The sequence below is a fragment of the Myotis yumanensis genome, unplaced genomic scaffold, assembly GCF_028538775.1.
Source record: "Myotis yumanensis isolate MYYU_CA2020_CCGP unplaced genomic scaffold, mMyoYum1.0.hap1 SCAF_6, whole genome shotgun sequence".
Lineage (NCBI taxonomy): Eukaryota > Metazoa > Chordata > Mammalia > Chiroptera > Vespertilionidae > Myotis > Myotis yumanensis.
This window is the reverse complement of record NW_027223757.1, coordinates 92,459,588-92,485,320: the sequence shown is the minus strand read 5'-3', so window position 1 is coordinate 92,485,320 and position 25,733 is coordinate 92,459,588. Positions and strand designations below refer to the sequence as shown.

At 61.6% G+C, this 25,733-nt stretch overlaps 1 protein-coding gene across 1 annotated transcript; it reads right to left on the bottom strand.

Annotated features, from left to right (window-relative positions):
* Positions 1–1,181: 1,181 nt before the first annotated feature.
* Positions 1,182–18,268, bottom strand: SPDEF (SAM pointed domain containing ETS transcription factor). The gene is made up of 6 exons (XM_070419428.1): positions 17,901–18,268; positions 7,710–8,174; positions 5,507–5,704; positions 4,066–4,113; positions 3,802–3,948; positions 1,182–1,779 (listed from the first exon to the last, which is right to left on the bottom strand). The coding sequence occupies exons 2-6, from the start codon at positions 8,143–8,145 to the stop codon at positions 1,601–1,603; spliced, it is 1,008 nt and encodes a 335-aa protein (XP_070275529.1). The 5' UTR covers positions 8,146–8,174; positions 17,901–18,268; the 3' UTR covers positions 1,182–1,600.
* Between the last annotated feature and the right edge of the window lie 7,465 nt (positions 18,269–25,733).

The following is a 25,733-nucleotide window of genomic DNA, read 5'->3' as shown; positions in this document are numbered from 1 at the left end:
TCCCAGCTGACAGAGACCAAGAAGCTGTTTGCTCACTGCCGGGGTGGGGGTGAGGGGTAAACTTTATTCTGAAGACAATAAAGTTGCTGAGGGCAGAAGGCGGCAGTACAGGGCGGCATTTAACCCTCGGTGCCCCGGGCAGCGCTGGCCGGCTCCCGCTGGCTCCCGGAAGCCGCCCTCAGAAGCTGTATTTCGGGGCCTCGGGTGCTGACCAGTCAGTCCTGAGGCACAGAGAGCCCGTCCTGGTGGGTACAGTGCCTGGTTCTGCTGCTGCTGATTGGCTGTGTGTGAGCAAGGCAACGGCTCTGAGCCTCGGTTTCATCATCTGAAAAATGGGGAGTTACCCCTAATTTGGGGGGAAGTTTAATGACCAAAAAAAAAAAAAAAATGCAGTGGAAGCACATAGTCCTCAGGATTCCTGAGCTCGGTGAACAAATGCGAGAGAAGCAGGAGGAAGCTGAGTGAGCTGCTTTGCCCAGAGGAGTTGGCAGTGGGTTCCCACCCATCTCCCCAGCACACACACACACACACACACACACTCACTCACACTCACACCCTTTCCCCATCACACCCTCCCACCTCTACACCCCACTCACAGGGCTCACAGCTTCCAAGAGGGCAAGGCAGGTCTGTGGCCTCGCTCTTCAGGAGAGAGGACCCTCCATCCAGCCTACCCCTCTCCCACCCTGCGCAGCAGATCCAGCATCCCGCAAGGGGGACTGACGCGCCCCCCTCGGCCAGCCCCCCCTACTGCCCCCAGCCAGAGCCCCTCCAGTTGGCCAAGCAAAGATAAGGGCTCTGGGGCCCCTTGCAGGAGGGACAGACCCTGGCCCAGCTCAGGCAGCAAGCCCTGATCTACGCAGAGCGCAGAGCGAGAGGGTGGCCAAGGACCCTGCCTTCTCTCAGCCCCAAGTGTGGCCCCTCGCAGCCCCGCCCCTCCCTCCTTTCAGCCCAGGCCAGGGCTGGGGGGGACAAGGGCCATTCCAGCCTCTTCTTGGCCTGGAGGACCCCCTGCCACTCTCCCACAGCTTCGACCAGCCAATGATCCCCTTCCTTTTAGGCTCAGCTCAAAGCCACTTCCCCCAGGAAGCCTCCCTTGATAGCCCCGGGCCCCTGCGACCGGAACCCCCTTGAGTATCGATGGCTGTGCCACTCACTCACTGCACAGACACTGGGGCCAGTCAGTTTCCTGGTATCTTTATTATCCACTCCCAGGGGCACCTCTGGCTCCCCACTCCCAGCACCATGCCAGGCCTGGGTGGCAGAGAGCACTGGACTGTGAGTTGTTCGGACAGTCATTGCCATTCTGTCAGGTCTGCTCTGGGAATGCTGGGATGGAGGCAGGGCGTACCTTCCCTGGGGGCTGTGAACACTGGGGGCAGCCGGTGCCCCCGTCCTGTAGTGGCTGAGTGGCTGGGCACAGGAACAGTGGGGCCTGAGGAGGAAGCACCCCCGGGGGACGGAGGGTGGCAGAGAGCTCACTGCACTCTGGGGGCGGTGCCTCCCCTCCCCGACCTTGGACTCGGAATGCCAGCAGACTCCTGCTCCCCAGCGCAGGGTCTGCTGGGCGGGGGCAGCCACAGGGAGGCCTGGCCCGCCCTCAGACGGGGTGCACAAACTGGTAGACAAGGCGCTGGGAGATGTCCGGCTTCCGGATGATGCCCTTCTTGTAATACTGGCGGATGGAGCGGCTCAGCTTGTCATAGTTCATGGCGGGGCGGTTCTTCCTGATGCCCCACAGCCGGGCCACCTGGGCGGAGTCCTCAATTTTGAAGATGCCTGGGGAGGAGCAGGAGGCCCAGAGACAGCCAGCGGTGCGAGCGGGGAACAGCCCAGCCAGAGGGAGAAAGACCAAGAACCGCGGTCAGTTCCTCAGAAAGCCACGGTCAGCGGGCCACAGTACCTACTCCCGGGTGTGCGGGGGTTAAAGAAATGGGTACAAGGAGCGCGCACAGGCCTCAGTATGTGGTAAATAATGCCCTGGGGTCAGAGCCTCCCGGGGGCAGGGTGAGCCTGGGTACCCTAGTGGGTTATTTGGGACCTGAGGACCTGCCCTTGCCAGCCTCTGCTCCTACTGTGGGTTGTGGACACCTTACACAGAAGCCCAGCGCGCTGTGACGGTGCCCACAGCTCATTGGAAGGTCACCCCACCCCATCGCCCGCCATGCCACCCCCGCCACCGGCAGGTCCCTGGCCTGAGAGACCGCTTTGCCGTCCTCAGACACCAGCCCACACAGCCCCGCTGGCAGACTTAACCCGGGAGAGGTGGTGCAAAGGGTGGGCGTGGAGCTGGGCCGCCCTGGGTTGAGTCCTGGCCCTGCCCTTGTCTATCAGACGCTGTCTGAGCCCTTTCTCCTGCCGTGAGAGGGGCTGGAGCCTGGAGGACATTCCCTCAGGCAGAACAATTGCATTGTTAATACTCCCCGTTCTCTTTCTTAACCCTCCCGGCAGGCCCAGGTCAGCACACCCGCTTCAGGCAGCTCTCCCAGCTCACCCCCTCCCTGATCTCCCTTCCTTCAAACTCTACTGTGGGACCAGCTCCTCAGAGGCACGAGGGACCAGCAGAGCAGCTACCACACCCTGTCTTAAATATACTCGGAGCAGCATCACGCCTGTGCAGGAACTTCTCTTCCACCCCTTCTAGCCCCTTCTCCTCCTCCACACTCAGCCCGAGTCACCTCCTCCATGAAGTCCTCCTGGACCTGGGCACAGCTGTCCCCACGGCTCTGCTGCAGCCTGACATGCCCTGCACACCAGCTCATTTCACTGCTAGTTCCCATACAAGACTGTAGGTCCCTCGAGGACGGGGTGTAGCTGAGTCCTCCCTGAACCCTCAGGACACAGTCATTCTTTGTAATGTCCACTGAGCAAGTGTGGAGCCAGAGGAGGTGCTCAGCGAAGGTGTGCTGGTGAGTGAACCTGAAGGCTGAGGCCAGGCACCCATCGCTACTGACAAACTGGGGCCCTGAACCCAGGTTTCTTGGCTCTGAGCCTTTGCCAAAACACACACGCACACACGCACACACAAACACACGCACGCACGCACACACGCACATGCACGCACACACACACATGCAAACACACACGTGTGTGCTCAAATGCGCACACACGCACACGCACGCACACACACCATGTAGCCTGCGCTGCCCAGCATGGTAGCCTCCAGCCACAGGTCTCTTGAGCACTTGATATGTGGCAAGTCCGAGCTTGGGGCCGGGGGGGGGGGGGAGGGGCGCTGTCAGTGTAAACTACACACCAATCTTAAAGTCTTAGTAAAATGTCCCGTCAATACATTTTATTTTGGTTATGTGTTGAAATTATAATGTATGACATTGAGTTAAACAAAAGTCGTATTAAAATGGATTTCACCTGTTTAGAGTGTGTTTTAACGTGGCCTCTAGAGAACCTGATCTCACACCCGTGGCTCACACAGTGCTGCTCACTGGCCACCCTCAGTCTCCCTGTGAAGCTGTGATGTTTTGAGGGCAAAGACTGTGTCCCATTCTCTGCAGAATTTCAAGCGCCTGCTATGACTCGGGCACTGGGGACCCTGAACAAGACGAGCCTGGCGGGCAACACAGACAGACATGGGCACACACCGACTCCGACCCTGAGCAGGTCCAGTGACAGCGGCTGTCTGGCATTCAGGGCACGGGGGGGGGGGGGGGGGGGGGCAGCTGCACCCCTCTGCCCAGTCCCACTCCTCCCGGGGCCCAGGCCGGGGAACCAGGCAGCCCCCGCCCTCAGTGCCCTCAGCGCCCTCAGCGCCCTCAGCGCCCTCGCTGCGCCAGTCCCGCTCACCCTTCTCCTTGTTGAGCCACCGGATGAAGCGGCCGTAGCTGTGGGGCTTCAGCAGCAGCTCCTTGAGGAACTGCCACAGGTGGATGGGCTGCCCCGAGCAGGACGAGTCCACTTCGCTGTCCGTCCAGCTCTCCTCGCTGGTCGAGGCTGGGCGGCCAGGGAGGGTGGTGGTGAGTGGGGACCTGCGGCCACCCCTGCTTCCCTGGCGGCCACCCCTCAACCTCAGACCACAGAGCCCGGCCCTCCCTGCCCGGCCCTGCTCACCACAGAAGTGGACGGCCCCGGCGGAGGTCCTCTCTTTCATCCAGGCCGCTGCAGGACAAGGAGAGGAGGCTGGGGCCCAGGAGAGGCCTCGGGGAGGGGAGGGGCGTTTGGTGGGACTGTGGGCCCAGAGGCCCAGGTGTCCTGGTGGTCCCCTCCCTCCTGCAGTCTGGAGCGGCTTCGGGGAAGGGAGTTGGGGTTTCGGAGCTGGGAGGGGCCTAAAGAGGCCCAGGGGCAGGAGAGCGGCAGTGGAGCCTGGCTCCTCTGTGAAATGGGGTCGGGACACCCCCTCCCGGATCTCACAAGGATCGTCGGTGATAAAGTCTGCACAGCGCCTTGCTCAGTGTCCAGCATAATCAGCACCCCTACCTTCCAGCTGCCAGGTCCCCCGGCACTTCTACCCTCCTGCTCTGCCCCCCACTTCCCGCACCCTGTCCCCCCACCTCAGACCAGACAGTGGGGGAGTGAGGGCAGCCAGTTTCCACCACATCACCACTGGCACGCAGCCTGGCACTGACCACTGCCCTTGGCAGTCACTGGCAAGTAGCCGGGGTGGGCAGGAGACTGGGCTCTGCCGGTTATATGAGTAGGTCCTTCCCCTTATTCATCCGCCCCTCAGGTCCGGCCTTGACCTACGGAGCAAGCGCTGCCTCCAACGCGGTGGGCTCTGTGCAGGGCACAGCGTGGGTGCCCTGTGAGAGGAGATGGGGTTGGCATGCAGCCTTGAGAAAGAATAGGGCAGCCAAATGGATCCCGATGGGAACAAGCTGCAGGTACACTGTCAAGTACAGAACAGTGTATACGCTGAGACTGTTCATGTTTAAAAGGGTAAAACCAGGCATATGTATTGGCTTGTATCTGCATAGACTTTCCCTGCCCAGATACCCAAGAAACTGGGAACAGTGGGTGCCTCCAGGGAGGGGAATCGGGAAGCCGGGCTCAGGAGTGGGAGGGGAATTACCTTTTATGATATACTATTCCTATGGTCTTTTAAAAAGTGTATACAATTATTCCCTCATTACTTCTTCAATGAAAAAACAGCAACAAACAAACGAATAAAATTTTAAAAGGGCAAGGAAGGCCCGGCCGGCACGGCTCAGTAGTTGAGCATCGACATATGCACCGGGAGGTCACGGTTCAATTCCCAATTAGGGTACATGCTCTGGCTGTGGGCTCAGTCCCAGTGCAGGGCGTGCAGGAGGCAGCCGGTCAATCATTCTCTCTCATCAGTGATGTTTCTGTCTCCCTCTTTCCCTCTCCCTTCCTCTCTGAAATCAGTAAAAACACTTTTTTTAAAGGACATCATAGCACCCACCATCCATCGGCTATGATGTCTCACGTCCTCTTGGTCTAACTTCAACCTCTAACTCCCCGCGTGCTCTGTCCAAGTCTGTGGGCTCGGCCAGGGCCGGGAGGGGCTGCCTCTGCCCACACCATGTCCCACCTGATTTCCAGATGTCCAGGTGGGCGTGCAGCACCTCCCCGCCCAGGGGCGAGCGCTGGCGGAACTGCTCCTCCGACATGGCACACAGCTCCTTGCCCCCCAGCTCCTGGAAGGCCTTGCCCACGGGGGGCAGCCGGTACTGGTGCTCCGTCCACAGCAGCCACTTCTGCACGTTGCCTGGACTCCAGTCCACGGGGTCTGGGCAAGAGACACTCCCTCAGCCCGGGGCCGCTGAGGGCACTGCCGGAGTGCGGCCCCCAGCACGCCTGGGGAATGGGGAGCTTGTGGTCCAGGACCATGAACTCCGGGGTGGGGGGCAGGACAGGCCAGGCCCTCTTGAGGGGCCCTGCTGAGCAGGTCCCCAGGAAGAGAGTGGGGTGAGAGGGAGGGACCTCTGTACCTCCCACTTCATCCAGACCTTGGGTTCTCCCAGACACCCAGCCCCTCCAAAGGGCCTTTGGGGGAGCTACAGCCCTGGAACATATGAGCTCCTCCCCCAGCTGCCTTTTGCCTTCCCCAAACCCCTCAAGGAACCAGAGAAAAATCCACCCAGAAATTAATCTTATAACCCCAACCTCCAACCCCTGCCATATTTTACAGATGAGGAAGCTGAGGCACAGGGAGTTCCATCTCCTTTTCCAACACCTAACAAGGGGCTGGGTGCATAGTAGCTGCTCAGTGCACATGCATCGAATGAATGAATGAATGAATGAATGAATGAGTGGCAAGTGACAGGGTGGCCAGGGGCAGCTACAGGACTCAGCGGCGGGAGGGCGTCATGGCTGCTGTGGGGCGAGCTGGCAGGGCACATGGGAGGAAGCCAGGCCGGTGAGCATGGTCACGGTGGGGCTCCAAGTGAACACTGTGGCCTCAGCTGGTGCCCCAGCTGGGTGACCGGAGGCTGAGCCGTCCCCACTTGATAAGCCCGTTTTCCTCTCGAGGGTCAAAGCAATTTGTTCCTGTCCCCATTGTTCCGAGGGCAGGCCCCTCCCTCCGCAGCCCAGTGTGGGAGCGAAGGCACCGTGGGAGACCTCCCTGGGAGGCTGGCCTGGGCGTTGGGCAAATGGAGAGCTGGGCATTGGCAGGCGCTACCTTAAGGGGGTACCAGTTGGGGGTCGGGGCATGGCCCAGAGGACTGCTAGGAGGAGGGGCTGGCCTGAGGGATGCCTGGCGGCCCTTGTGGGAAAGCAGCCCCAAGTGGGGTGCTCATATGCCAGGGCCAAGGACCGAGGAGATGGGCAGGCCTGCCAGAGCTGCAGGGATGCGGGAGGGACAGGGCTGGAGAGCCGCAGCCCCTCCCCCACAGCGTCAGCTCCAGGCCTCACCCTCCAGGCCCTGGCAGACCCTCTCATGCCAGGCCTCCTGATGTTCCCTCCTCATCAGAGCCCTCGTCACCACCGGACCAGGGACACTCACGTATTTATCTACGACGTTTCCCTCACTATAATGTCAGCTTCATAAATGAGGAAGCGTTTGTGTTGCTCACCACTCAATTCCCCGGTGCCAGAGCAGGGCCTATTAAGTTGTTGTTTCCTGAGCATCTATTATGTCCAAGGTGCCATCCTAGGACCTGGGACGTGGCAGTGAACACAACAAATGAAATCATGTCCCCTGGGTGTGTACATGCCAGTGGGGGAGAAAGATAGTGAACAAGAGAAAGAAATAAGACAGGCAGCATAGAAGATGTTATGTGCCGTGAGAGAAATAAAGCAGACGGAGGAATGGAGGTAGGGATGTGAGCAGCAGAGGGGTCAGGCATGGCCTCGTTAGGTTGGGGCCCTTTGAGTTAAGACATGAAGGAGGTGAGGGATGAGCTAAGTAGATATTTAGGGGCAGCGTGTTCAAGGTTGAGGGACTACCAGCAGGTGCAAAGGTCCTGAGGTGAGTATTGTGGGAACAGCAAGGAGGCAGGTGTGGCTGAGGAGAGAGCAGAGATGAGTCCGAGAGGAAGCGGTGGGCCAGATGGTGTAGAGCTCAAATTCACTTCATCCGGCACCTACCAGGGCGGACTCCGGGCTGGTGCAGCTGGGCACGGGGCGCAACCACCCCAGCCTCCGCTCACAGGCTCAGAGCTGTGTGTGCCGGGCTGCCCGTGTGGAGAAGCACCAGTCTGAGGCCCAGCCAGGGTGCCCCCCCCCCCGCCCCCCCGTGACCTCAGCCGGCTGCCCCCACCTTGCGGAGCTGGGTGGGCAGAGGGGCTCACCTGCCGTGATGTTGAGCAGCTTGCAGGCCGTCTCGATGTCCTTGAGCACCTCGCCCACCACCATGGACTGCACCTGCTCCAGTGAGTGCTCCTCCAGGCTCAGCCCCCCTGGCGCCAAGTCCAGGCTGCCGCCGGGCGCTTGGCTGTCGATGACTGGGCACTGCTCGGGCTCCTCAGGCGGCTCGTCCCGACTGCTGGCCCCCGGACCCTTGGCGGCCCAGCTGCTGTTGTCGGGGTACATCATGTCCAAGCAGGAGAGGTAGAAGGTGGGCAGGCCCTGCTCGGGCGTGGCTGGCGGGCTGGGGCTCCAGTCCCGTCTGTCGGGTCCCGCCACCCCGGCTGTCACCTTCTCGGGGCCTGTCCGCAGCACAGTGTTGGGGGGCAGAAGGAGGCGGCTGGGGGGCAGGCTGCTCAGGCTGGGGCTGGCGCTGCCCATGCCGCTGCTGCTCGGGCCAGCGGCTGCGTCTACAGAAATAAGAGAGGGAGTCAGGCCGGCTGCTTCCCCACCCCCATGGGGCCACTAAGCTGGTTACAGGGATGAGGGGCCCAGTGGGCAGTGGCTGGGCCTGGGAGACAGTCGGCTTCTGGGTCACTGGGCAGCTAGGACGGGGCTGGGAAAGACAGTGGGCGGGGCGGGGGGGGGTTGGGGCAGGATAGGACGCGGCAGCCCCCTCACTCGCAAGGAGCCAGGCTGCTGGCAGCGCAACTCTTTACGCGTGTGGGTCGCTTAAAACCGCCTTCTGCTTCTTGACCTCCTTCAGGCCTCACAGCGGAAGGCACGATAGTCCCATTTGCCAAATGAGCAAACTGAGACCTAGACAAGGAGCCGTTAATGTCTAGCCCCCTGTTTCCCCTCTGGCCCACACCCAGCTCCCAGACCACTGTCCTGTGGAGGAAGTTCCTTCTGAGAGCTGACTTAGATCTTTCCTGCTCTAGCAAAGCTTGTTTTCTTCTTCTCTGCTCTTGAAGGAAGTTGGGAAGGGGGAGGGCCACCATCATCTTTTTTTTTTCACCACCATCTTCATCCATCCGCCAAGTGCAGGGAGAGAGGAGCGAGGAGGGGTGTGGTAGGATTAGAGTCCCTCACAGGGTGGGCAGGCAGCCCCCCCCCCCCCACAGGCCATTTGCGGGGTGCGTGTGAATAAATTCCCAGCGTGAGGCTGACGAGGTGGTCAGTGAGTACCACACAGGTGTGCCTGGCCCCTGCTCAGGGCTGACCGCACCCCCCCACCCTGTCCTCCCCTGAAAGGTGCTCCCCCAGGCCCCTCCCCACTCCCAGGCCCTGAGGTGGTGCCCACGTGCTGACCTGCAGGCCCGCTTTCCCGGGGCAGTGGTGCTGGTGAGCAGGCTCCCTCCTCCCTGTGGCCCCAGGGCCCCCCCGGGGGCAGCAGCTAGAGCTCCGCCCCCCCCCCCCCCCCCATCAGTCACCAGGCTCTGCGGTGCCCGGGCCCTGTCCTCTGAGCCCCCGACTGGAGTGTGCAGTTTGGGTGACCAGGGCACTGGAGACGGGGGCAGACACCAAACTGGGGTTTCTGGGGTATTTCCGTGACGTGCTGGCCCACGACTGAAGATTAAAATAATAAGAGAAGGAGACACCGAGCAGCGGTGGAAGATCACCAACCAACAGGCTCCCCAGGTACAGGGTGCCGCCCCGGGAGGAAGGAGCTGGGACCCGCCAGGATCCGCGCTCCGGGCACTGCCCCCTGGAAGCAGAGGCTCTGGGGGCGCACCCGCCAGCAGCGCGGGGTCGGTGGCTGAGAACTGGTTGGGAAGGCGAGTCCTCAGGCTGGAACTGGGGAGGGGGGGGGGGAGCAGTGCCGTCCACGGCCCTGGGTGATCCTATCTCGAGTTCAGGTGGGAGATGCGCTGCCTAAGGGCATCTGGCCATAGGGGGCTGGTGGCTGCCCTGGCAATGGAATTGATGTGCCCCAAGCTGCGCGGGGACGCCCTGGCCCGTCTCCAGGCCCCGCGGGACTGACCTGCTCCGCTGGTGGGAAGGAAAGGAACCCCATTTGGGAACTACCCCGGCTTCTCTAGGGCCGCAGCCAGCCCGCTCCACATCCGCGCCCTTTCCTCGGGGGAACATGGCCCGGTGAACGCCGCCCAGGGGCAGCGGCCCTCGGTCCCTCCAGTGCGGGCCCAGCCGTCCCAGCTTCCTTGGCAGCCCTGCCATCGACCGACCGTGGCGGAGAGAATGCCAGCAAGAGAGAGGGCGTTCCCTTGGACTTCGAAGCTCCCTTTCAAGGGCTCCTCTAAGTGACAAGGAAGGAAAGGTCAGGGGCGGGGCCGGGGGTGGGGGGGCATGGGGCTGCGGGGGACAGAGGGCAGGCCCGGATCGTTCAAGTCCTTCTGTGCAAACATGCGTGTGTGCCGTGGGCTCACATTATTTGCCCAGGCAGCACCCACAGCCGCTCTTCCCCGGGTCCCCACCCCGGCCTGCGCCCACGCCCTGCCCAGAGGCGACCCCGCCCCTGGAGGGCCCCCCTCAGCTCCCCGCCCGGCCCCATCACCCCCTGCCTGCCTCCCGCCCCGTCCACGTCCCCAGAACGCCCCTGCCTGCCACGTTAGGACAGTTTCTGCCAACACCCAGGCCACGTGCCAGGGAGCGGAAGCTTTTCCAAGAAACGGGAGCGCTTGCCTCCCTCGTGTTTGCTTGGCCTCGGCCGCAGGTAGGATGGGAGGCCGCTGCTATGCTTTGGGGCCCAGTGGCACGAGGGGTCAGTGAGGATGAATGGGCAGGGCAGGTGGCAGTGTTTGCCAGGCGGGGATGTGATGACACGTTCCCGACACGTTTGTCAAGGGAGCTGTGTGGCTCTCGCATCGTCCCCGTCCCGCTGCCGGGAGAGGGGCAGCAGGGCCTCCTCGGTCCCATTCGTGGATGCGGGAGTCCAGTGCGGCTAAGTGACGTGCACCCGGGTCTCCACTCCTGGCCCAGGGTCCTCGGCCAGCAGAGCTCCTGCCTCCCCCGCACCTCTGAGCCCAGGAGCCTGCTTGCAGCCGGAGCTGGGTCCCAGTGCCACCTCCCTGGAGAACATACTTGCTACTGAGAAACTTTGAAAGCAAGAGACACACGAGGCGCAGGTGTGTGTATGACTAGCTGTGCGGCAGGAAGAAAGGCCGCTCAGTCGTAGGTGAGACCCAGGGGCCCAGGGCTGGGGACACCTGGCCTCACTGGTCAGGGAGCCAGGAGCGGGTGTGCCCAGCCTGCAATTCTGGCCTCTCCCCCGGGCGCCGGGGCGGACTCGGTGGGAGGAGAGAAGTGCAGTGAGCACCTCTATGCCCCCTTTCCTGCCCACAGCCTGGGTGACGTCGACGGGAGCACCCTATTTTCTAGACGCTGACAGGGAGGCTCAGGGAGATGACGCAGCCGCCCGAGGTGCCCGCTGGCCGTGGGGGCTCTGCTCACCGCACACAGTCCCTCCGAGGCTCTGCTGTGGCCGGTTCCTTCTGCCCACCTCTGGATTGGGCAGCGTGAGCCTCCAGAGTCCATTCCCACCTCCTGAGTTCTCATTCCACCCCAGGTCCAGTTCCTTTCTCTCCATCCCCCTTCCATCGGGCACCCCTGCCTCAAGAGCCTCCCATGGCTCCCACCGCCTGTCCTGCCTGACCCCACTGGCTGGCGCCCACCTCCGAGCCCACCTGCTCCCCAGCCCAGGTGATCATGTGACTGTGTTACAGAAGGGACACAAAGCCAGAGTGGGGAAGTGGTTCATTTGCTGGTTGTGCTGGGTCTGGCTCAGACCAGGGGTCAATGGACACATCCAGGCGCCCCTGTGCTGTGGGCAAAACCTGGCTCTTCCCTCTTGTGTTGTTGTCTCCCTGCCCAAGCTGCCCCTCTCTTCTCATCACAGCTCAGCCCAAAGCCCTCCTCCCCCAGGAAGCCCTCCCGAACAGCTCCCTGGTCCAACTTCCCAGCGCTCCCCATCTGTGCCAGGCAATTCAGCTCTAATTACATTCACAGGGGACTGTCGCCCATGAGGACACACGTTACTGAGAAAAATGAAGCTCGGTGAGTGGCAGGGATGTGCCCATAGCCACACGGCAGAGCTAGGACCAGACTAGAGGCCTGCTCCCCAGGCCACTGCTCCCCAGGCCTCGGTCCTGGGAGAAGCCCAGTGTTTGCCAGGTCCAGGTGCCTGGACGGCAGACCCAGCCCTCCCGACAGCCTCTGCTGGCTGGGCCCAGGGCTGCCCGTCTCCTGAGCGATGCTGCCAGTTCCCAAACCTCGCGCTGATCTGCTCTGGATTAAGGCTCAGGGTGTCCTGGCTCCACCTGCCCCAGAGGCTTTGGCTCTGACTCCAGACAAAGAAACTTTGGTAACAGCTGGTGGAGGCCAAGGTCCAGGGACAGGGACAGGCCCTGGGGCAGTGGCCAAAGGGATTAGCCACCTACCGCCCCTTCTCCCAGCACCTCCTGCTCCCCCAGGAAGACAGATCGAGGGGATAAGGCCAGGGACCCAGAGTCACAGATTTACAGCAGCTGTCCTGCCACCCTGGGCCTGCTCTCACCCCTGGGGCCAGGATGTGGCCAGGTTCTCACTCCCACCCCCTCCCCTGATTTTTCTAAAAACAGCCTCAGGGAAGTGGTGTTACCAGGGGCTCTGCACTAAGGCCTGGGCTGTCCTGGGCTCCATGATCTTTACCCAGGAGGATTGCGAGGGGTTAATGTGCCAGAGTCCCCACCTCAACACGGAGACCCAACTGCAGTCTGCCCAGAGCCCAGGACCCTGGCTGCAGACCCCAGCGAGAAGGGCACTGAGGGGCAGAGGGTGGGGCCAGGTGACGGAGCCCCACTCAGCTCCGAGTCAGCCTCACTTCCACTGGAGCAGACCTTCCACCGGCTTGCCTGCTGGGGTCCCCGGCCCTGGCTGTCAGCCCTCCCTCTCTGCACCCCAAGGGCCTCCTTTAACGGGTCAGAGTCAGGGGGCTGCGGGGTGACTGGCCTGGCCGGGAGCCATGCACGGTCAGCACCTTGGAGAGAAGCCCGGCCTGCCCGGCCACAGGAGGCCTCGGCCTCTGTCTCTGCCCCAGACTGCCCCTCCTCCAGACACCCCCTGCTCACCCTGCCGCTCCTCCCCGGCCCCCACTTCTCCTTGGACGGCTCTGGCCCCCCATGGAGCCACAGCTCCCTGGCCCTTAGACACTGCTCTTCAGACTAGCTGGGCTCAAGAAAAGCCCCCAGCCCCTCCTCACTGACCGCCTTCCACCGCCCAGAGTGCTGGCCTCTCTCCAGTGGACGGCCACCCTCGTACCCAGGCAGGGGCCCCGGGGCGGCCACCTGCAGGCAGCCCTCTCCCAAGCTCCCTGCTGCGGCCATCCCTAAGCACCTGCTGCCACAGCGTCTCCGAGGCGAGAGAAAGGAGGGGTCTCCTGGGGGGACTCGCCCGTCTTGGGCTCAGCTTAGGTTAGACCCGGTGGCTATCCCCACCTCCTCGGTTCCTGACTCATCCAGCCACTGGCCTCCTTGCTCAGGAGCCCTGCTCTCCGGAAGGTTCAACTTGAGGAGCCAGCCAGGGGCCCGGGAGCTGGGGTGTGTGGGAGGCAGGGGGATGGGGTGAGGCCATGTGGAGACCAGAGAGTGGGGTGGGGGGGACAGGGCACAGGAAACAACAGGGTCAGGAAATATCAAGGAAACCTGGTCTCTACCATTGTTCCCATGGATCCCACGGCAGCCAGGAGCCGCAGGCACAATTCCATCAGCTCTGTCTCCCTTTGGCTCCTGCCGCTGCACTGACTCGCGGCCAGCCCCTCCGGGTCAGGGTGAAGGGTTCTCTCTCTCACTGGGCTCTCCCAGCCTGTCCCGTGTGACTGCTCTAGGCAGTTCCCAAACCCAGCGCTGGCCTTGGGGACCAAGTCCCACTCTCAGTTTGGGGGGCTGGGTCCCCTGCACCCGTTCCCTGGAGTCGGGGTCCAGAGCCTCTGGAAGACGTGGCCCACCCTTCTGGGCTGACAGGGCACCCGCCCAGCGGCCCTCACCTCTCGTGTCGGCATCGCCCTCGGGCCGCCCCCTGCCCAGGGCATCCCCTCCCCAGCGCCTCAGTGGGCACAGACGCCCAGCCCAGACAAGCCCAGGCCAGGGAGAGCGAGAGGCTGAGGCCAGGCCGGTACCCAGACTTCCCGCATGTCAAGTACAAATCCTGCCAGACGTTCAGTTTCCAGAAACTGCAAATCAGGTCCTCACTCGGCTCTGCTTGAGCGCACACTGTGTGTGAACACCGTCCGCGTTCCAGGCCTGGCGAGCTCCGGGCCCTCCCTGGCCGCCATGCCCGGCCCGCGGAATGTCTCCTCTCTGATCACCACCCAGAGGCTGCGGCGGCTCTGCTCTCCGAGCACAGTCTCCACAACCCCCTTCCGCAGCCCCCGCGCCCCCTGCACTCCTCCGGCACCTTGTCTGCCCCTCCCGCCCCCCAACACTTGCTACCCGACGGGGCTTTGTGGGTTTGAGCGTCGGGTCCCCACTCTCCGGCCCCTGGGCAGTGGCCCCTGCGTGAGGACACACGATTTCACCTGCCTCTGCCTGTGGCACTTCCATCGACCCTCAGCCCTGGGGGGAAAAGGGGGTTCCCAGACACTGCGTCCTGGGGTTGGCATGACAAGGCAGAGCGGTGATGTGAGCAGATGCCTGTCTCCCGAGAGGGTGCCCAGACCGGCCCCTCGCCCCTGGTGCTCGCCCTCCGTGGCTCCTGCAGGCCCACGGGCTGGGAAGAGGCGGCTCCACTAGCTCCGGGGTCTGACCGGCCGAGGGGGACGTGCCCTGAGCCCACACCTCGGGCTGGGAAGGGCGTTCAGGCGAAGTGAAGGCACTCCAATACTCAGAAAGTGATAACAGTCCAGAATGGACTGTCCTGAGAGACTAAGAACAGAAATCGCTTTTTAAAAAAAAGGTTTAAATGGGGGGGGGGGGGCGGCTATTAAGGGGTTATTAGGCAGCCACCCCAGGATCTCTCGCCTCAATCCCGGAGCTGGAGGGAGAAGGAGGGGACTCCTCCATTCTGGGGGTGCCTTTCTCCGGTGCTGGTGGGCGCTGGGCCTTCCGGCCACCAGCAGGGTCACATTAGGCTCCACCTGGGAGGAGTGGGCGAGGGAGAAGGGCGCGCACCCTCCCCTCCGCAGAAGGGAGAGAGGAGAACCCGGCAGGGCACGTCCTGAGCTGGGAACATGCAAACGAGGCAGGGGAAGGAGCCAGGCATTAAATGTCAGCAAGAGCCCAGGGCGACTCGCTTGTGCAAAGTTTGCTTTGGGAAGAGTTGTTCCACCTGACAGGCCACTTGCTCGGCTGGGGGCGCAGGGTGGGGCGTGGAATGGGATGGGGTGGGGGAGGGCCCCAGACCAGGTTTGAGCCCCAACTTGCTAGCTCTGGGACTAGGGAAGTGACTTGGCTTCCTCTGAGACTCAGTTGTCCCGTCTGTAAAATGGGCCATCAGGAGCATGTCTTAAAGGGCTGGTGAAGATTGAGGGAGCAGGTGGATGGAAATTCCTTGTGAATTATGATGGGCTGAGCATACATGAAGGTGGCACCTGGGAGCAGGTGAGGGAATGAGACTGGAGAAGAGGGAAGAGAAAGGTGCCCTGGCCGGGTGGCTCAGTTGGTTGGAGCGTTGTCCCATATACCAAAAGGTTGCAGGTTTGATTCCCAGTCAGGGCACCTGCCTAGGTTTCGGGTTTGATCTCTGGTTGGGTCGTGTATGGGAGGCAACCGATGGAGTTTCTCTCTCACATCAATGGTTCTCTCTCTCCTATCCTCTCTCTAAAATCGATTTTAGAGAGAGAGAGGGAAGGGAAAGGTAATGGGGTACAGAATGAGGAGAACAAAGGAAGAAGCAGGTGGTGATGGTGGAGGGGCAGGGCTGAGGGTGGAGTCTGGGGAAGAGTTGAGGATGGTGGTGAGGGAGGCCTGAGCCCTGCCCTGAGGTCGTCTTGCTCTCCAGCCCGGTCTAGGACAGCTGTGAGCTTCAACCACCCTTCCCTGACCTCTAGGAGGGGCAGAGCCTGGGCCACAGGCTGGGAGGCACACACGTTTGCAAAGTTGGCAGGTCCGGCCAGCCAGCCTGCTCCACCAACTCCTACACAGCCTTCAAAACCCAGCTCCAGGTTGTCTCCTCCGTGAAGCCCCCCTGAACAGATGAAGCCACCTGCCTAACCTCCTGACATAGGCGAGTGCAGGAGGAAAAGTGACTTCCCCCAAGTCACACACCGTGGGCCTCCCGTTCCTTCTCGCCCTCCCGGAGGGTCTCTGCCCCCAGGTCAGCCTGAACTGACCTCCCAGGTCGCACTCACGCTGCACCAAGCCCTTTAGCACCAACTTGTGCTCTCATTGCTTCAGTTATTAACTGTTTATCTGCAGCAACCTCAGTGGGAAACAGTGGGCTCTCCCAGGCTCTTCTCCCTGCTGCCTGGTCGCCATCTCTGAGCCTTGATTGAGCACCTACTGGGTGCTCCACTCCCTCAGGCCTGGTTGACAGAGCAGCTCATCTGCTCAGGGGTCCATGGGACCAGCCGAAGTGTGTTAGGATTGCTGACACGGTGAGCAGGTCTGGTGGGGACTGAGTTTTCAGCTCTGGCCCCGCCTCTGCCTGGAGCAGAGGGGTCACTTGTCCATTCACTGTTGGGCTCTCAGAGGGGAGGGTGGTCCCCTATCCTGTGGGTGCTCACCTCCTCCACACCCCAACCTCCCGGGGAGCCCTGAGGATGTATCCTCTCCCCAAAGCTCTGTGAATTTGGGGTGGTGAGACTCCAAGTTTGGCGTCACTGGCTCTCGCTCCTCCTCCAGGGGTCCAGGGGTTAGGCAGGACGGTCCTCGCTGGCCTTGGCCGTGGTCTGGGTCTCCCTATCTGTGGGTCGCCTCCTGCCCATCCCTGCCTGCCACCTCAGAGCTGGGCGGCCCAGCGCCTGTTTGCTTTGTTACTCAGCTGAGCAGCTGGTGCTGGGGAGATGCTGCTTTATTGGGGGTGCTGTGAAGCTGTTTATTGGGAAGGTGGGGGCAGGAAATGAGGCCAAGTCCTAGCCCTGGCCAAGAAGGAAAAGAAAGGCCATGACCTCCATAGAGGGACAGACACTTGAGGCTTATGGCCTGGGTGTGCCCAGCTGGCAGGATGCAGTGAGAAATCCAGAGCTAGCTTGGTGGGACTGCCCACTCCCTAACATGCACAGATGGGCACACATTCATGCACACACACCTGCACACACATGCACACTCACACACAATATACATGCACACACAAGCACACACAAGTGCATACACTCACATGCAACATACACGTACATGCACACACATGTTTGTAAGGCACACCCATGTACACACTCAATATGATACACCTGCACAGGCACGTGCTCGTGTGTACACACATGTACGCACATATACACATGCGTATGCACACACATGCACGTATACACACTCACATCTATACGCCCCCATGCACACACCTTTTCTGACCTCAGGGGAGCCCTCAGACCTCCAGACCCTTCAGCTTTCCACCCGTCACCTCCACCACCTACTTCCCCCTCTTCCCACAGAAGGAATCTACAGATCTTCGAAATGAGCCTCTTCATGGACCCGTTTCTCTCCGAGTGTGCCCAGCCCGGACCAGGGGCCTCTGCTCCTCCGGGTGCCCAGGCAGCCAGCTGGTTTGCTCTGCAGCTCCCCAACCACCTGGTTCCCATGCCCACCACTGCCCTGATGGGCCCCTGGCTCTGGGCTTGTCCCCACTGCTCCAACTGGGACCCTGCCCCTGAGCCTCCAGACTCCAGCAAGCCCCCACCCACGTGTGCCGGCCCTAGGAAGAGCCTCTGTGGCCAGCAGCCCTGGCAGCAGCAGGAAGGCCGCTGTGTTCCACCGGCCAAACACAACGGCCAGGTCTCGGGGCCGAGTCTCTGCATCTACAGAGCAGCTACCTGCAGGCCAGCAGGTGGACTCAATGCTGAGCCCGGACGGGGCCATCACAGACCCGGGCCCCAGGCCTCGCCGGGCCAAGGGACTCACCGAGGCGCTGGGGTTGGCCCAGGGAGGCAGACGGGGCAGCATGCAGAGAGGCAGGGGCGTCTGAGGCTGAAGGACCAGGTCGCAGGGTCACTGGTGCCTGGGAAGTCCCTTCTGAGCTTGCAAAGTGCACCTCCCAGTCCTCTCAGTCACCTGTCCCTGCCGCTGGCAGGAGGAAGCCCGTGCAGGGCACTCGGTACCTCCCCCTGCACTTACCCGTTAGCTGCCTGGCGCCCAAGTCGCCTGCTGCAGTGGCAACCTCTGGGGCCAGGAGGAGGCGGGGGCAGCTTGGGCCACTGCTGAGTCTCAGCCAGGCATCTGGGGAGCCAGTGGGACCAGGGGCCAGCAGGCTGGGGACAGAGGTGAGGGCCGCTGGCAGCCTGGCCACCCTCAAAGGGTAGCCCTCTGAGGTCTCAGGGCTGTGTGCCCTGTAGAGAGCCCCAGCTCCCAGCCCAAGGCCACCTGCTGGCACCGTGGCAGGACCCAGCCGGAGAGCTGACTGGGACCTCCGTGGGCTCTGGGCACTGGCCTGGGTCCCTGGGGCAGTGTGGACGCAGCTGGAGTGCAGGAATGTGCTGGGAGGAAGTCAGGCTGCCGTGGGATGAAGAGTTGGCCGGGCCTGATTTCCCATTATAAGTAATCCTTCCTTATTTACCTGAACAAATACACTCCCTGCTTACCTCAGACCACAGGCGGGCTCCCGGTTAACCCTTGCAGGCCTTCCTCTCCTCCCCGGGGGAATCTATACCCTGGCAGCCAGGGAACTCACTCATTCATTCATTCACACGCTCACTTACATTTGTTCATTAGTTGATGCATAGCTCCTGAACTCATACTGTGTGCGAGGCACAGGGTATATATCAAGAGGGAGCACTAAAAGGGACCAGCCGAGGGTGGGGGACAGACAAGCAAGCAGCAGTGGAAATTCAGAGCCTCCATGGAAGGCTGTGGGAGCCCTGAGGCAAGGGAAGTCAGGGAGGGCTTCCTGGAGGAAGTGCCTGGCTCCCCAGGCCAGGGATGGAGGGAGTTTCAGAGAACCCTGAGGAAAGGGACCTGAGGCTCATGGCCACCCGCCCTGCAGGGGAACGGTGCTCCCTGTGCCCCTGGGCACAGGCCCGGCACACCGTGGTACCAGAAAGGGCTGGTAGCTAGCTTTCCCAAGCCCGGTGCGAGCTCGGCCAGCAGCAGCTTGCTCTCCCACAGCCCCTGAAGGGTGGAGGCAAGGAGGGAGGCTGCGTGCACACCCACGTCCAGGCACCCACCGCCCAGGCCCCTCCACGAGTCCAAGGAGGGCCACCCAGTCGAGCTCCCAGCTTCCTCCTCTTCCTGCCAGGTGGGCTGCGGATGTCTCCGGAGGGCAGGGCGTGGCTCCTCTTTCTCTGGAACACTTCGGAAGGCCACGGAGCACCGGCTACCCCCATCCTGTCAGATGAGGGCATTTTGTTGCTATTTTCTAATTTCAGAAGGAATTGTGTGACTGCACACACGTGAGCACTCTAGGGCTTCAGGAGGATTCCAAGGCCTTCAGAACCAGCCCTCACCCTAACTGATGCCATAATTCTCTGGCCTGTGGCTTCACTTTTCACCCTGGAGAGGCCGTGCCTGGCTGCTATCGTCACCAGCACCTTGGTGAGGATGAGGCAGCAGAGTCGTTCCGGAGAAGGTTGGGTAGGATGGGATGGAGGAGGTGATGCAAATTCTAAAATGGCTACAGTGCCCACCCCAGCTCCCAGGGTCAGTAGGAAGAAAGACCCCACTTTCCCAGGCAGGACCTCCTCCAGGGCTCCCTGAGGGGCAGGCAGCCCTCCTCTGCACTCCCACAGGAGCGTGGGCTTACACTGCACTCTGATGCGGTGCTCAATAGACACTGGCTATGTGCCAGGCACCGTTCAGAGCTCAGGAGATGCTATGACATTAATCATATATAAATACTCTAACCTGGGTAAGGACAAGGACTTCCCAATAAATGTTTATTGAATGGATCATGTGTCAGAGATAGTTTCCCTAATGTACATTCTTTTTTTTTAAATATATTTTATTGATTTTTTACAGAGAGGAAGGGAGAGGGATAGAGAGTTAGAAACATCGATGAGAGAGAAAGATCGATCAGCTGCTTCCTGCACACCCCTTATTGGGGATGTGCCCGCAACCAAGGTACATGCCCTCGACTGGAATCGAACCTGGGACCTTTCAGTCCGCAGGCCGACGCTCTATCCACTGAGCCAAACCGGTCAGGACCCTAATGTACATTCTTATCTTTCCTCTGTAACAAACCCCTCATTTTCAGCTGGGAATTAAGGCTATCCCAGACTCCCTTGCAGCTAGCTGTGACTGTAATCAAGTAAAAGTGTCATGTGTCGATTTCTAAGAATCTTTCTTTTTTAGGTTTTTGGTTATTTTTTTTAATCCTCATCTGAGGATATTTTTCCATGGATTTTTAGAGAGAGTGGAAGAGAGAGGGAAAGTCAGAAACTTTGATGTGAGAGAGACACATCGATTGGTTGCCTCCTGCATGAGCCCTGACCAGGACCCGGGCTGGGGAGGAGCCTGCAACTGAGGTACATGCCCTTGCCCAGAATCGAACCCGGGACCCTGCGGTCTGCAGGCTGACACTCTAATCCACTGAGCTAAATTGGCTAGGGCTCTAGGAATCTTTCTTAAAAGTAAACTGGCATGTACCATTTGAGCCTTTTTCGTATCCTTCCTTCATCTTGCTGCCTGGAATGGCCAAGTATCGATGCCTGCGGAACACTCCCCGGGGACGCTCAGAGCTGTTGTGAGGAGTGAGATACTGTGGGTGAAAGGGCTCTGTGAACCCAGACGCCCTGTGCCAGCAGGGCCTTGCTCACCCCAACCACACGCCATGTGTTTGACATGCATCATCCTAGTCCCCATAGCAACCCCTCCAGGCAGATATTATTATGCCCATTTTTCAGGTGAAGACATGGAGGCCTGAATGTTTAAAATGTCTCGCCCCAAGCGAGAGGAGAGCCGTGTCGTGTCCCCCTTGACCTGCCATCCCTGCTCCATCCCTGCCTGGACTCCGCAAAGCACAGGGGGTTCTCCCTGCGCTCCCCACCCCGGGTGGCTCCTTGGCTGAGTGGGCCAGGGCGGGGCTGGAGCCAGAGACCAGGAGGATTAGGTCCCCTCATCCCCCTTGGCCGGGTGGAGTGTCTAGTTTTCCAGTCTGATAATAAAACAGACCAATGCTGCCCTGACTCGTTTGGCTCAGTGGATAGAGCGTCGGCCTGCGAACACAAGGGTCCCGGGTTTGATTCCGGTCAAGGGCATGTACCTTGGTTGTGAGCACATCCCCAGTGGGGGGTGTGCAGGAGGCAGCTGATCGATGTTTCTCTCTCATCGATGTTTCTAACTCTCTATCCCTCTCCCTTCCTCTCTGTAAAAAATCAATAAAATATATTTTAAAAAACAAAACAAAAAAAACAGACCAATGCTGAAAGAAAAAATTACTTGCTCAAGGTCAATAGCTGGGAAGCAGATTCAAACTCAAATCTCCAGTTCCCTCGATCAGCCATGCCTGCTGGGACCCCGTCACTATATCCTGCCCCCTCGGGTCAGGTCCCAGGTCCCTGGGTCCACCAGAGCCCTGCCTCCTGCCCTCAGCTCCCGAAGGCTGATGTCCACCCTCCTCTGGCCAGTGCCCACAGGGCGGAATGTGCCCCTGCTGCTCTCCCCCAAGCCAGACCCCACCCAGCTGCGCGGGCGATGCCTGCCCATGGCCGCCCTCCCCAGCTCTGGGGTCCCGCACATTGGCCCTGGTGACTCCATCCTGGAACTTTCCCCCGACTCACTGAGATAACATGGTCTCTCTTGTGGGGGTTCTGAGCCTTATGGGTGAGCTGGGGGCTGCCACCCCAGGGAGTCTGCTGCGACGGCCCGGGGAGGGCCTCCTGGCACACAGCGGGAACACCTAGGTGAGCCGGTCACTCCCTTTTTCTGTTGTTGAAACGCATCTGAATTGAGTTGCTTCTACTTGGGAGTGAGACTCGGCCCCTCCGGGCCCTCTGCAGAGCCCTCTCCCACAGCCCTCGCCTCAGTCGCCTCCCACGGCCCAGCCCTCGCAGACCTCCGTGTCCTGTTCTGTGAGCTCCACTTTCCAGCCTTTCTCTTCTTCCCAGGATTCCAACTTAAGGGCAGAGACCCTGGAGCAGCCGCAGCATCAGACCCACGCAGCTGACCTGAGCCTCCCTCCCGACCTGGGTCCCCTGGCCGCCGGCCCCTGAGGGCGGAGAGCGCTGGGTGGGAGGCAGGGCGCAGGGCGCAGGCTCGGGGGCTGCCGCTCACTAGCGGTGTGATGACCAGCGAGTCTCAGGCCGCTCTTGAAATGGAAATTCGTGCCCTGCTGACCTCGTGCACAGGGGGTCGTGACGAGTGAATGACATTCGACAACGGGAGTGGACGCATTGGAAAGCCAGTCTGTCTTTTCATGAGTCCCAGGCTCTTTTCTGCCCCCAGCTCCCGCCCTCTGAGGACCCACAGCCGGGAGCGCTGCAGGGACAGGGCTGGGGCCCACACCAGGCACAGAGGGATGGGCTGCCCCATCCCAGGCTCCAGCTGTAGGCGGTGGGAGCCTCGGGGAAGGGGGCAGGGCTCCCCTGCTGAGGGGCAGGCTGGTCACCCAGATGGGACTGTGTGGCAGGCTGGGCAGGGAGCTTGGTTTGTGGGACCCAGAGACCATTCAGCCCTCCGGGTCCAGCGGGAGACCCTGAGACCAGAGAGGCTAGGGCAGACCCGCGGGCACCCAGCCCAGCCCGTGCTCGTGCGGCAGGAGCTGTCTGGGCTAACCCTCCAAGCCCAGCACCCGAGAGGTTAGCGGGCCTTCTCAGCTCAGGCGAGGAACAAGGCTCCTGAACTCCCCAAAGTCAAGGCTAGAAGGCGGCAGGGCAGGATTCGGGCGGGTCCGTTGGAGTCCTCTGTTCAGGACACCCGGCTGCAGCTGGAGGGTGGACACGGGGACCAGGAATAGCCTATGGGGTGGGGCTGTGTCCTCAGGGGCCACCCAACGAGGCATTTCCATACACAGGAGCGTGCCCCTGGGCACCTGTGGCCATGCCACATGGCTCTGCTAGGCCAGCATGCACGGATTGAGCACCTGCCTGTGCCAGGCCTGCACCAGCATCAGGGGCGGGGGTTAGGCACACTCTGTCCTGAGTAGTCACAGCCTGGTGGCCTCAGAGGGCACAGACTCCCAGGTCCCTCCCAAGGCCACTGTGGGCTACTGGCTTCATGAACACCTATTAGATGCAAAATGGGGAAACCGACAGGTAGGAGATGCCAAAGGCGTCCCAGCTTATGACCTGGTTCCCAGGCCCTGGGCATGCTCCCAGGTACCCCACTCCACAAGAGGGTGGCAGAGCAGATGGGCCCGTCTGTCCTGTGTCCGCAGCCCGACTGTATCCCCCAACCCTTGCCAGGAGCCTCACCCATCAACCCTCATTGCTGATTCAATCTGGGACGCCACCGGAGGAGGCCTCACCCGGAGCCCCAACGCAGCCCTCAGGGTACGCACACAGCACCCTCCCTACCCCACCAGGCCTGCGATGGTGGAGCAGGGTGGCGTCCCTGCCTGGCCTCTGCCTGGGGAATCCATTCACCCTGCAAATCCGCGCTGCAGGCCTGTGGAGAGCCAGGCCTGGGTCACGGGGATGCGGCAGTGAGCCCCGTTGGATTTACGTTCAGGGGTGCTGGGTGGGGCGTGGGAGCAGCGTCTCCTGGAGAAGGTGGGATTTGAGCAGAAGCATGAAGGCGGAGGTGTGAGCCCTGCGGGTAGAGGCAGATCTCCAGCAAAGGCCCTGAGGCGGCTGCTGCCTGGTGCAGGGCCTTGAGAGGCTGGGAGGAGGGTAGAGGCAGATCTCCAGCAAAGGCCCTGAGGCGGCTGCTGCCTGGTGCAGGGCCTTGAGAGGCTGGGAGGAGGCGGGTGAGCTGGAGCAGAGAAGGCGGGGGGTGGGGGAGATGGACAAAGCGGGGGCAGTGGAGGCAGACTGCGGGGCCTGGAGGCCGTGCCCTCCTTTCCGAGTCCTCCCTGCCAAGCACCTCACTCAGCTGGTGCTCTCTGGTTGCCACGTGCCAGGCCGATGACTTCACAGAGAGGAACAGCCCTTGCGGTAGCACCCCTATCCTCAGTGTCCCTGTGTAACTCAGCGAGGAAACTGAGGCAGGAGGAGCTCCTGGCTGCAGAGCTGGGACCAGAAGCAAAGCCCTGCTCCGAGCCCGGCAGGGCCTCCTCCTGCTGCCCGGGGCGAGGCCTCCGTCGCTGCCCCCTCCTGAGCGCCAGGTGCGCCCCTGCCTGGCCGCCGTGGGGGGCGGAGGTGGAGGGCTGCGTCACTGCCCACACGAGCCAGCAGGGCCTTCCAAAGCCACAGGCCCAGATAAGAGCACAATCGGAACCTGTTCTGCCTGCAGGGGCTGGGCCTGGCGCGGCGAAGGGGGAGCCGCTGGCAGCGGCCCGGCCCTGCTATCAGCAGCCCTGCCCTCCCCTTCCCCATTAGCCCCTTTGAGATCTACCCGCCTTATCAGGGGGCGAGGGCTGAGGGAGGCTGTTGTGCCTTTGTGTCCAGCTGTGCAAGTGGCCTTCCGCCCGACCGGCCTCTGCCCAGAAGAGGCCACAGGGGCGTGTGTGGCCCTGGGACACTGAAGGGCCCCTCCTCTCACACAGAACTGTGTGCGTGCTCTGCCCAGGTGCTCCCCCTCCCTGCCCTCACCCCACACCCTTGCATTGAGCCTGCAGCCGCCCCCCCCCCCCCGCCCCCGCCAACTCTCTCATCCTTTCTTGCAGACTTCTCTCAGCCCGCGTGCCCCCAGCGCAGCCTCCAACCCCTTTCCTCAGGAACCCAGGCCTGTTCCACGCCTGACCTCCCAGTCACACCTTCAGCAAATGTTTATTGAGCAGCTACTACACGCCAGGCACTGGGCACAGCAGGGAACAGCACAGACCGACCTCGACCCCCCATGGAGTGGCAGAGCCTGATAAACAGGCACAAATGGGCAGGATAGAGAGCATGTCGGAGAGGGACGACTGCGGCTAGTGGGCAAGAATGAAGCAGGGACGTGGGACAGAAAGTGTGTGTGTGAGCGTCAGAGAAACCCGCCCCAAAGGAGAGATTTGCATCAAGACCTGATGGGTCCCACAGCTCTCCCTCGATGGGGTTAGAGTCACAAACACAGAAGGGAGGAGGCTAGAGATCGACCAGTCCACAAGCTTCCTTCTCCCTGAGGCTCAGAGAGGGCAGTGAGGTGCCCAAGGTCACACCGCAGGATGGCAGCTGAGCGGAGTAGGAATTAGAGCCCAGCCAGGACCCTTCCCCTATTCCTGCTGCCCCCAGCCTGGGGCACTGCCAGGGCCTTCGGTGAGTGGCCTGCCGGGAGGAGGCAGCCGCAGCCGCAGCCACAGCCGCAGCCACAGCCACAGCCGCAGCCTGTGGGTGTGTAGAGTCCTGGGGTGAGACGGGCAGGTCCTGGGGCCCGACTGTGTCAGAGGAGCTCTGAGGAGACAGGTGAGAAAGGGGTGCTGAGGGGAGCTTCTGCTGGCAGGCTGCTGGGTGCAGCCCCTTGGGGCCAGGCTATGGGTGCGTGTCCATCAGGTTCCTGGGCTGCTAGAAAGGAGCCCTGGGTCTGAAGTTCAAATCCCATTCTCCCTGCAAGCTAGCGAGGGCTCAGGGCCCGCGGAGTGGGAGCTAGCGAGGGCTCGGGGTCCGTGTTGTGGGGCGGCGTGAGGCTGCGAGTGGGAGGTCCTGCGTGTTCTCAGCAGTGTGTGATGCGATGTTGGGTGAAGCACCTCTTTCCCACACCTGTGGGTCTTGCCCCGCGTGGGGAGGGGTTGCTCTGAGAATCTGCTAAGCCCGATGGGCCCCCTGCCTCAGAATGCACACCCCACACACGATTCCAGGGGCTCACACACCCTGGGGCTCACACACCCTGGAACCCCAATGAACCCCAGGTTAAGAGCCCCTGTCTTGAATGGTGGGTAATGTGTGGGCAGGACTGTAGGATTCCCCGTCAGCTCACAGCACAATGTCTGGCACGCACGGG

What these genes read in the sequence shown, in the direction of transcription:
- SPDEF (XM_070419428.1), bottom strand. Translation starts at nt 8,145, where the DNA reads ATGGGCAGCGCCAGCCCCAGCCTGAGCAGCCTGCCCCCCAGCCGCCTC. An exon ending in GCTGCTCAACATCACGGCAG is followed by an intron (nt 5,705 to 7,709) that starts GTGAGCCCCTCT and finishes TCTCTTGCCCAG; the next exon opens with ACCCCGTGGACTGGAGTCCA. An exon ending in GTGGCTCAACAAGGAGAAGG is followed by an intron (nt 1,780 to 3,801) that starts GTGAGCGGGACT and finishes GCTCCTCCCCAG; the next exon opens with GCATCTTCAAAATTGAGGAC.